The sequence below is a fragment of the Oncorhynchus kisutch genome, linkage group LG27 (genome assembly GCF_002021735.2).
Source record: "Oncorhynchus kisutch isolate 150728-3 linkage group LG27, Okis_V2, whole genome shotgun sequence".
Lineage (NCBI taxonomy): Eukaryota > Metazoa > Chordata > Actinopteri > Salmoniformes > Salmonidae > Oncorhynchus > Oncorhynchus kisutch.
Window position 1 is genome coordinate 1,584,979 of NC_034200.2, and position 12,010 is coordinate 1,596,988.

At 43.6% G+C, this 12,010-nt stretch overlaps 1 protein-coding gene across 4 annotated transcripts in view; it reads left to right on the forward strand.

Moving 5' to 3' along the window:
* LOC109879591 (zinc finger protein 512B-like) overlaps positions 1–12,010 on the forward strand; it is a 112,816-nt gene that overhangs the window by 83,543 nt on the left and 17,263 nt on the right. For all 4 annotated transcript variants that reach the window (XM_031806614.1, XM_031806612.1, XM_031806615.1 and 1 more), the window contains one exon: positions 5,433–5,525. In XM_031806614.1, the coding sequence (XP_031662474.1) occupies positions 5,433–5,525 (93 nt within the window). The remainder of the gene's footprint in view (positions 1–5,432; positions 5,526–12,010) is intronic.

A 12,010-nucleotide genomic window follows, 5' to 3' on the forward strand; every position in this document is an offset into this window, starting at 1 on the left:
AACAGGTCTCAGTGCATCCATTTACTGTGGTATAACCATGTCAGATCCTGAATAACAGCCTGTAAGTGGCCATCAACAGGTCTCAGTGCATCCATTTACTGTGGTGTAACCATGTCAGATCCTGAATAACATAGCCTATAAGTGGCCATCAACAGGTCTCAGTGCATCCATTTACTGTGGTGTAACCATGTCAGATCCTGAATAACATATCCTATAAGTGGCCATCAACAGGTCTCAGTGCATCCATTTACTGTGTTATAACCATGTCAGATCCTGAATAACAGCCTATAAGTGGCCATCAACAGGTCTCAGTGCATCCATTTACTGTAGTGTAACCATGTCAGATCCTGAATAACATATCCTATAAGTGGCCATCAACAGGTCTCAGTGCATCCATTTACTGTGGTATAACCATGTCAGATCCTGAATAACATATCCTATAAGTGGCCATCAACAGGTCTCAGTGCATCCATTTACTGTGGTATAACCATGTCAGATCCTGAATAACAGCCTATAAGTGGCCATCAACAGGTCTCAGTGCATCCATTTACTGTGGTGTAACCATGTCAGATCCTGAATAACAGCCTATAAGTGGCCATCAACAGGTCTCAGTGCATCCATTTACTGTGGTGTAACCATGTCAGATCCTGAATAACACAGCCTATAAGTGGCCATCAACAGGTCTCAGTGCATCCATTTACTGTAGTGTAACCATGTCAGATCCTGAATAACATATCCTATAAGTGGCCATCAACAGGTCTCAGTGCATCCATTTACTGTGTTATAACCATGTCAGATCCTGAATAACAGCCTATAAGTGGCCATCAACAGGTCTCAGTGCATCCATTTACTGTGGTATAACCATGTCAGATCCTGAATAACAGCCTATAAGTGGCCATCAACAGGTCTCAGTGCATCCATTTACTGTGGTGTAACCATGTCAGATCCTGAATAACATATCCTATAAGTGGCCATCAACAGGTCTCAGTGCATCCATTTACTGTGGTGTAACCATGTCAGATCCTGAATAACATATCCTATAAGTGGCCATCAACAGGTCTCAGTGCATCCATTTACTGTGGTGTAACCATGTCAGATCCTGAATAACATAGCCTATAAGTGGCCATCAACAGGTCTCAGTGCATCCATTTACTGTGGTGTAATCATGTCAGATCCTGAATAACAGCCTATAAGTGGCCATCAACAGGTCTCAGTGCATCCATTTACTGTGGTGTAACCATGTCAGATCCTGAATAACAGCCTATAAGTGGCCATCAACAGGTCTCAGTGCATCCATTTACTGTGGTGTAACCATGTCAGATCCTCAATAACATAGCCTATAAGTGGCAATATACAGGTCTCAGTGCATCCATTTACTGTGGTGTAACCATGTCAGATCCTGAATAACATTGCCTATAAGTGGCCATCAACAGGTCTCAGTGCATCCATTTACTCTCATTTTGTGACACTATGGCTTGGCTGTGAGTTACATTTTTAAATGTTCACATCGGTGCGAGCTTAGCCGGTCACTTCAATCAAAGCTTTATATATTTGGGACGGCTGAATGTACTACTTAACTGACAGGGAAATGTTTGAAAGGAGAGCGTGCTCAATGGTGTGATAACATCTGATGGTGATGATGCATGTCTACATTTTCACGGTGACAGGATGCACCAGACAGGCAGGGAAAATAGCCCGACTGATTCAAAAGAGTTAGAAAACCATTCGAGAAATAGAATGACCTGCAAACAACTTGAGCAACAAGCATTACAGGCCATCACAAATCAACATTCCAAAATGTTTCTGAACAAAATAAAAATGCAGATTTACAGTCACGGTAAGCTGGTGCTCTAGAACACTTTAAAATGTGTTCCATACCAAAATGTGCTGTATCCGGAACCATGTATTTAGAGAGTTGGGCTATTGCATTTTCGGCATTATGATAGTTTTACATGACACTGCATTATTCTATTTTACACACTTAATCAAATCCTTATTTTATTAAGTTAACCCCTGGTCAGATGTGGTGATTGACAGCTGACACTCTCAGCTATTCGCGTTGGCTAGCTAGAGTTACGTTAGCTTTGAGCTCTTGTGTATCATGGTCCTTTTGATTATGGATCACATCGACAGTTTATTGGCGCCTGGGGTATCTATTCCTGTTGGCCCAAAGTGGAACATTTCTAAACAAGCTCATGACAAGAATAGAGCCTAGATCCAGTGACACTTAGGTGAAGGGAAACAACCTAGGCTAGTAGCCTACCCACTGCAGAAAAATATCGGGCTGTATCACTCCAAAAATAAGAATCAATCCATCCTTGACCGGCAAATTAATTCCGAAAAACGTTCAATGTCCTTATTAGTCCTTACATCCTTTCCTACGGTCTATATATTTAAACTAAAACATCTTCCCTTGATTTATCCCAGGGTTTCCCAAAGTTGGCCCTGCCCAAAACCAAAACGTGCACCCAGGGGAGGCCCCAGGAAACCCAGATTTATCCAACCGAACAAACCTGTAAAACCCACATACAATTCTTCCGAAAGTTAATTAAATGTCCTAAACAAAAACACATCTTATACACTGCTCAACCTTGGCTAAATTGATTATTTAAATGTTTATTGATACTTTATTACGTGTGTGTAACGGTTTTCCTTAGGTGAAGTAGAGGCGGACCAAAATGCAGCGTGGTTTCTTTGATTCATGTTTAATAACAAAAAGATAAACACGAACACTACAAAACAATAAACGTGGAAAACCAAAAACAGCCCTATCTGGTGCAAAACACAGAGACAGGAACAATCACCCACAAACACACAGTGAAACCCAAGCTACCTAAATATGGTTCCCAATCAGAGACAATGACTAACACCTGCCTCTGATTGAGAACCATATCAGGCCAGACATAGATAGACAAACAAGACATCCAACATAGAATGCCCACTCAGATCACACCCTGACCAACCAAAACATAGAAACATACAAAGCAAACTATGGTCAGGGTGTGAGAGTGCGACTGTTTAAAACCCAATTGGGATACTTTTTCTATTGGACTTCTGTTGTTTGAAGTGGATATTTAGAGTTTTGCCACAAAACATGATTATTTGTCTCTTGAAAATAAAATTACCTTGCGATATACTTCAAACAAAATGATGTCTGTCTTTTCACGAGACCATGTCATGATGAAAAAATAACATCTCTATCACATATTTTAATTCATGTCAATGTATCACCATTTCTGAAAATTGATATACAGTTGAAGTCGGAAGTTTACATACACCTTAGCCAAATACATTTAAACTCAATTCCTGACATTTAATACTCGTAAAAATTCCCTGTCTTAGGTCAGTTAGGATCACCACTTTATTTTAAGAATGTGAAATGTCAGAATAATAATAGAGTGAATTATTTCTTTCAGCTTGTATTTCTTTCATCACATTCCCAGTGGGTCAGAATTTTACAAACACTCAATTAGTATTTGGTAGCATTGCCTTTAGATTGTTTAACTTGGGTCAAACGTTTTGGTAGCCTTCCACAAGCTTCCCACAATAAGTTGGGTGAATTTTGGCCCATTCCTCGACTTTGTTGTCCGTAAGCCATTTTGCCACAACTTTGGAAGTATGCTTAGGGTCATTGTCCATTTGGAAGACCCATTTGTGACCAAGCTTTAACTTCCTGACTGATGTCTTGAGATGTTGCTTCCATATATCCACATATTTTTTCTTCCTCGTGATGCCGTCTATTTTGTGAAGTGCACCAGTCCCTCCTGCAGCAAAACACCCCACAACATGATGCTGCCACCCCCTTGCTTCACGGTTGGGATGGTGTTCTTCGGCTCGTAAGCTTCCCCCCTTTTCCTTCAAACATAACGATAGTCATTATGGCCATACAGTTCTATTTTTGCTTCATCAGACTAGAGGACATTTCTCCAAAAAGTACGACCTTTGTCCCCATGTGCAGTTGCAAACCATAGTCTGGCCTTTTTATGGTGGTTTTGGAGCAGTGGCATCTTCCTTGCTGAGCGGCCTTTCAGGTTATGTCGATATAGGACTTGTTTTACTGTGGATATAGATACTTTTGTACCTGTTTCCTCCAGCATCTTCACAAGGTCCTTTGCTGTTGTTCTGGGATTGATTTGCACTTTTCGCACCAAAGCACGTTCATCTCTAAGAGACAGAAAGCGTCTCCTTCCTGAGCGATATGATGGCTGCGTGGTCCCATGGTGATTATACTTGCGTACTATTGTTTGTACAGATGAACGTGGTACCTTCAGGTGTTTGGAAATTGCTCCCAAGGATGAACCAGACTCGTGGAGGTCTATAATTTTTTTCTGAGGTCTTGGCTGATTTCTTTTGATTTTCGCATGATGTCAAGCAAAGAGGCAATGAGTTTGAAGGTAGGCTTTGAAATACATCCACAGGTACACCTCCAATTGACTCAAATGATGTCAATTAGCCTATCAGAAGCTTCTAAAGCCATGACATCATTTTCTGGAATTTTCCAAGCTGTGTAAAGGCACAGTCAGCTTAGTGTATGTAAACTTCTGACCCACTGGAATTGTGGTACAGTGAATAAGTGAAATAATCTGTCTGTCAACAATAGTTTGAAAAATGACTTGTGTCATGCACCAAGTAGATGTCCTAACCGACTTGCCAAAACTATAGTTTGTTAACAAGACATTTGTGGAGTGGTTGAAAAACAACCTAAGTGTATTTAAACTTCCAACTTCAACTGTATCATGTTTTGGGATATAACTCTTCATTTGCTTTTTATTCATTTGGACGGCTTTCTTTAATGCAGTTGTCACCTCTTCATCGGGTTCAGGCCACTAGCGTACTCTGGTGATGAGAATAAGTCAGGCTGTTAGATGCTTCTCTCTGAGGACCCCTCGGGCAGGTCCAGGGGGCCAGTAGACGCAGAGTATTGATTGGAGGGCTGGAGGATTTACACTGTGGCTGTGTCTCAATACTCTGAAGTAGCTTCCACTCCTTTAACTGTACCAATCTGAAAACACAGGCTTCAGGCTGTAGGTCAAAACAATCAGGAAAGGCCACAAGGACAAGAAGCCAATTTAGACTATTGAGGTATTCTAGAGCTAAGGCAGTAAGTGCTTATGGCCTGGTGGACAATGTGACTATAAAAGTGACAGTTGTGCCATTAAGGAGTCAGTCACTGTAAAACCTCTTCTTCTGCCAGATAGATCGATATTTGCTTCTTCATTAAAAGGGCTCCTTTCCAGTTATTGGTCTTGATGATTACCTGACAAAGACCATTATAGGTGAAATGGTCCCGTGTCATTAACTCATGTAAAGGTCATGCTGGGGAACAGTGAGCAGAAAGACCAAGACCTGCCAGTGGATACAAGATATTCATAAGTTAATAGGAATGAATGACCTTTGAGTTACTGTGTGACCTTTGTCCTTTAACCCTGCAGCTCCAGGATGCCCTGAAGTGCCAGCAATGCCAGAAACAGTTCAGATCCAAGGCCGGACTCAACTACCATACAATGGCTGAGCACAGCAGCAAGGTAAACACACACAAATAAAAACATGCGCACACGCACAAACAAACACGAACACACACACAACCAAAGTTGATTGATCTACTGATCCCCTAGTCAGAAACTCTCCAATCTGAAAGTCACCGTTGGAGTTTAATTTGCAACATGTTACAGTGGAGGGAGCTCTGTTGCGAGTTCCTAGCAAGTAGGTGTGAGGGATTGATTTGGGATTGTGGGTGGCATGGCAGACAATTGAAGGGTTCTTCTCCTGACCTCTATTTTTTGGCTGTTTTATAGCTCATCTCATGCTTTTATTCACATTTTGCCATGAAGCTGAGAGGAAGTTTTGCAGTTTTAAAAGTAACTTCCTGCTAATCTACACATTTTAGGAAGGGGCCCCAGGGCATGTCCCCTGCATGCCCGTTCGATAATCCAGCCCTGGTCAAACAGGTTACACCTCTGACCCAATGACCCACTACACCTCTACCTACCTAGAACTGTTGAGTGACCAATATAGACACCTCTGACCCAATGACCCACTACACCACTACCTACCTAGAACTGTTGTGTGACCAATATAGACACCTCTGACCTAATGACCCACTAAACCACTACCTACCTAGAACTGTTGAGTGACCAATATAGACACCTCTGACCCAATGACCCACTACACCACTACCTACCTAGGACTGTTGAGTGACCAATATAGACACCTCTGAACAACATTCACTCTGTTTTCAGCTGTAATGAAGTATCAAACGGACATGACATTTTCCAGCCCTAACGCCAGGTTCAGCAAAAAAGCAACAGCAACCCAAGCTCTCCCTTACCGTAGTCTCACTATAACAAAGGCTGGTTCAACAGCAACCCAAGCCCTCCCTTACCGTAGTCTTACTATAACAAAGGCTGGTTCAACAGCAACCCAAGCCCTCCCTTACCGTAGTCTTACTATAACAAAGGCTGGTTCAACAGCAACCCAAGCCCTCCCTTACCGTAGTCTTACTATAACAAAGGCTGGTTCAACAGCAACCCAAGCCCTCCCTTACCGTAGTCTTACTATAACAAAGGCTGGTTCAACAGCAACCCAAGCCCTCCCTTACCGTAGTCTTACTATAACAAAGGCTGGTTCAACAGCAACCCAAGCCCTCCCTTACCGTAGTCTTACTATAACAAAGGCTGGTCCAACAGCAACCCAAGCCCTCCCTTACCGTAGTCTTACTATAACAAAGGCTGGTTCAACAGCAACCCAAGCCCTCCCTTACCGTCTTACTATAACAAAGGCTGGTCCAACAGCAACCCAAGCCCTCCCTTACCGTAGTCTCACTATAACAAAGGCTGGTTCAACAGCAACCCAAGCCCTCCCTTACCGTAGTCTTACTATAACAAAGGCTGGTTCAACAGCAACCCAAGTCCTCCCTTACCGTCTTACTATAACAAATGCTGGTCCAACAGCAACCCAAGCCCTCCCTTACCGTCTTACTATAACAAAGGCTGGTTCAACAGCAACCCAAGCCCTCCCTTACCGTAGTCTTACTATAACAAAGGCTGGTTCAACAGCAACCCAAGCCCTCCCTTACCGTAGTCTCACTATAACAAAGGCTGGTTCAACAGCAACCCAAGCCCTCCCTTACCGTAGTCTCACTATAACAAAGGCTGGTTCAACAGCAACTCAAGCCCTCCCTTACCGTAGTCTTACTATAACAAAGGCTGGTTCAACAGCAACCCAAGCCCTCCCTTACCGTAGTCTTACTATAACAAAGGCTGGTTCAACAGCAACCCAAGCCCTCCCTTACCGTAGTCTTACTATAACAAAGGCTGGTTCAACAGCAACCCAAGCCCTCCCTTACCGTCTTACTATAACAAAGGCTGGTTCAACAGCAACCCAAGCCCTCCCTTACCGTAGTCTTACTATAACAAAGGCTGGTTCAACAGCAACCCAAGCCCTCCCTTACCGTCTTACTATAACAAAGGCTGGTCCAACAGCAACCCAAGCCCTCCCTTACCGTAGTCTCACTATAACAAAGGCTGGTTCAACAGCAACCCAAGCCCTCCCTTACCGTAGTCTTACTATAACAAAGGCTGGTTCAACAGCAACCCAAGCCCTCCCTTACCGTAGTCTTACTATAACAAAGGCTGGTTCAACAGCAACCCAAGCCCTCCCTTACCGTAGTCTTACTATAACAAAGGCTGGTTCAACAGCAACCCAAGCCCTCCCTTACCGTAGTCTTACTATAACAAAGGCTGGTCCAACAGCAACCCAAGCCCTCCCTTACCGTAGTCTTACTATAACAAAGGCTGGTTCAACAGCAACCCAAGCCCTCCCTTACCGTCTTACTATAACAAAGGCTGGTCCAACAGCAACCCAAGCCCTCCCTTACCGTAGTCTCACTATAACAAAGGCTGGTTCAACAGCAACCCAAGCCCTCCCTTACCGTAGTCTTACTATAACAAAGGCTGGTTCAACAGCAACCCAAGTCCTCCCTTACCGTCTTACTATAACAAATGCTGGTCCAACAGCAACCCAAGCCCTCCCTTACCGTCTTACTATAACAAAGGCTGGTTCAACAGCAACCCAAGCCCTCCCTTACCGTAGTCTTACTATAACAAAGGCTGGTTCAACAGCAACCCAAGCCCTCCCTTACCGTAGTCTCACTATAACAAAGGCTGGTTCAACAGCAACCCAAGCCCTCCCTTACCGTAGTCTCACTATAACAAAGGCTGGTTCAACAGCAACCCAAGCCCTCCCTTACCGTCTTACTATAACAAAGGCTGGTTCAACAGCAACCCAAGCCCTCCCTTACCGTAGTCTTACTATAACAAAGGCTGGTTCAACAGCAACCCAAGCCCTCCCTTACCGTCTTACTATAACAAAGGCTGGTTCAACAGCAACCCAAGCCCTCCCTTACAGTAGTCTTACTATAACAAAGGCTGGTTCAACAGCAACCCAAGCCGTCCCTTACCGTAGTCTTACTATAACAAAGGCTGGTTCAACAGCAACCCAAGCCCTCCCTTACCGTAGTCTTACTATAACAACGGCTGGTCCAACAGCAACCCAAGCCCTCCCTTACCGTAGTCTCACTATAACAACGGCTGGTCCAACAGCAACCCAAGCCCTCCCTTACCGTAGTCTCACTATATCAAAGGCTGGTTCAACAGCAACCCAAGCCCTCCCTTACCGTAGTCTTACTATAACAACAGCTGGTCCAACAGCAACCCAAGCCCTCCCTTACCGTCTCACTATAACAAAGGCTGGTTCAACAGCAACCCAAGCCCTCCCTTACAGTAGTCTTACTATAACAAAGGCTGGTTCAACAGCAACCCAAGCCCTCCCTTACCGTCTTACTATAACAAAGGATGGTTCAACAGCAACCCAAGCCCTCCCTTACCGTCTTACTATAACAAAGGATGGTTCAACAGCAACCCAAGCCCTCCCTTACCGTCTCACTATAACAAAGGCTGGTTCAACAGCAACCCAAGCCCTCCCTTACCGTAGTCTTACTATAACAAAGGCTGGTTCAACAGCAACCCAAGCCCTCCCTTACAGTAGTCTTACTATAACAAAGGATGGTTCAACAGCAACCCAAGCCCTCCCTTACCGTCTCACTATAACAAAGGCTGGTTCAACAGCAACCCAAGCCCTCCCTTACCGTAGTCTTACTATAACAATGGCTGGTTCAACAGCAACCCAAGCCCTCCCTTACCGTCTTACTATAACAAAGGCTGGTCCAACAGCAACCCAAACCCTCCCTTACCGTAGTCTTACTATAACAATGGCTAGTTCAACAGCAACCCAAGCCCTCCCTTACCGTCTTACTATAACAACAGCTGGTCCAACAGCAACCCAAACCCTCCCTTACCGTAGTCTTACTATAACAGCAGCTGGTCCAACAGCAACCCAAGCCCTCCCTTGCCGTCTTACTATAACAACAGCTGGTCCAACAGCAACCCAAGCCCTCCCTTACCGTCTTACTATAACAAAGGCTGGTCCAACAGCAACCCAAACCCTCCCTTACCGTAGTCTTACTATAACAGCAGCTGGTCCAACAGCAACCCAAGCCCTCCCTTGCCGTCTTACTATAACAACAGCTGGTCCAACAGCAACCCAAGCCCTCCCTTGCCGTCTTACTATAACAACAGCTGGTCCAACAGCAACCCAAGCCCTCCCTTACCGTCTTACTATAACAAAGGCTGGTCCAACAGCAACCCAAGCCCTCCCTTGCCGTCTTACTATAACAACAGCTGGTCCAACAGCAACCCAAGCCCTCCCTTGCCGTCTTACTATAACAACAGCTGGTCCAACAGCAACCCAAGCCCTCCCTTACCGTAGTCTTACTATAACAACAGCTGGTCCAACAGCAACCCAAGCCCTCCCTTACCGTCTTACTATAACAACAGCTGGTCCAACAGCAACCCAAGCCCTCCCTTACCGTCTTACTATAACAAAGGCTGGTCCAACAGCAACCCAAGCCCTCCCTTACCGTCTTACTATAACAACAGCTGGTCCAACAGCAACCCAAGCCCTCCCTTACCGTCTTACTATAACAAAGGCTGGTCCAACAGCAATGCAATGTCTTTTTTATCCCAGCAATTTTATAATATCATTACATTTATTTATTGTTGCTGTTGTTTAAAAATGTTAATTTTATTACAACCAAACTTATTAAAATGATTCACCTAACTTCCTGGTTGTATGGTGACTAATCTGTGCAATGCAACTCCTTGAGATATGTGAATAGGATCTGATCTGTAAAATGATTCACCTTCCTTCCTGGTTGTATGGTGACTAATCCGTGCAATGCAACTCCTTGAGATATGTGAATAGGATCTGATCTGTAAAATGATTCACCTAACTTCCTGGTTGTATGGTGACTAATCTGTGCAATGCAACTCCTTGAGATATGTGAATAGGATCTGATCTGTAAAATGATTCACCTTCCTTCCTGGTTGTATGGTGACTAATCTGTGCAATGCAACTCCTTGAGATATGTGAATAGGATCTGATCTGTAAAATGATTCACCTTCCTTCCTGGTTGTATGGTGACTAATCCATGCAATGCAACTCCTTGAGATATGTGAATAGGATCTGATCTGTAAAATGATTCACCTAACTTCCTGGTTGTATGGTGACTAATCTGTGCAATGCAACTCCTTGAGATATGTGAATAGGATCTGATCTGTAAAATGATTCACCTTCCTTCCTGGTTGTATGGTGACTAATCGGTGCAATGCAACTCCTTGAGATATGTGAATAGGATCTGATCTGTAAAATGATTCACCTAACTTCCTAGTTGTATGGTGACTAATCTGTGCAATGCAACTCCTTGAGATATGTGAATAGGATCTGATCTGTAAAATGATTCACCTTCCTTCCTGGTTGTATGGTGACTAATCTGTGCAATGCAACTCCTTGAGAAATGTGAATAGGATCTGATCTGTAAAATGATTCACCTTCCTTCCTGGTTGTATGGTGACTAATCCGTGCAATGCAACTCCTTGAGATATGTGAATAGGATCTGATCTGTAAAATGATTCACCTTCCTTCCTGGTTGTATGGTGACTAATCCATGCAATGCAACTCCTTGAGATATGTGAATAGGATCTGATCTGTAAAATGATTCACCTTCCTTCCTGGTTGTATGGTGACTAATCGGTGCAATGCAACTCCTTGAGATATGTGAATAGGATCTGATCTGTAAAATGATTCACCTTCCTTCCTGGTTGTATGGTGACTAATCCGTGCAATGCAACTCCTTGAGATATGTGAATAGGATCTGATCTGTAAAATGATTCACCTTCCTTCCTGGTTGTATGGTGACTAATCCGTGCAATGCAACTCCTTGAGATATGTGAATAGGATCTGATCTGTAAAATGATTCACCTTCCTTCCTGGTTGTATGGTGACTAATCCGTGCAATGCAACTCCTTGAGATATGTGAATAGGATCTGATCTGTAAAATGATTCACCTTCCTTCCTGGTTGTATGGTGACTAATCCATGCAATGCAACTCCTTGAGATATGTGAATAGGATCTGATCTGTAAAATGATTCACCTTCCTTCCTGGTTGTATGGTGACTAATCGGTGCAATGCAACTCCTTGAGATATGTGAATAGGATCTGATCTGTAAAATGATTCACCTTCCTTCCTGGTTGTATGGTGACTAATCCGTGCAATGCAACTCCTTGAGATATGTGAATAGGATCTGATCTGTAAAATGATTCACCTTCCTTCCTGGTTGTATGGTGACTAATCCGTGCAATGCAACTCCTTGAGATATGTGAATAGGATCTGATCTGTAAAATGATTCACCTTCCTTCCTGGTTGTATGGTGACTAATCCATGCAATGCAACTCCTTGAGATATGTGAATAGGATCTGATCTGTAAAATGATTCACCTTCCTTCCTGGTTGTATGGTGACTAATCGGTGCAATGCAACTCCTTGAGATATGTGAATAGGATCTGATCTGTAAAATGGTTCCGATTATAAAACACATTTGGGAGCTTTATAACGG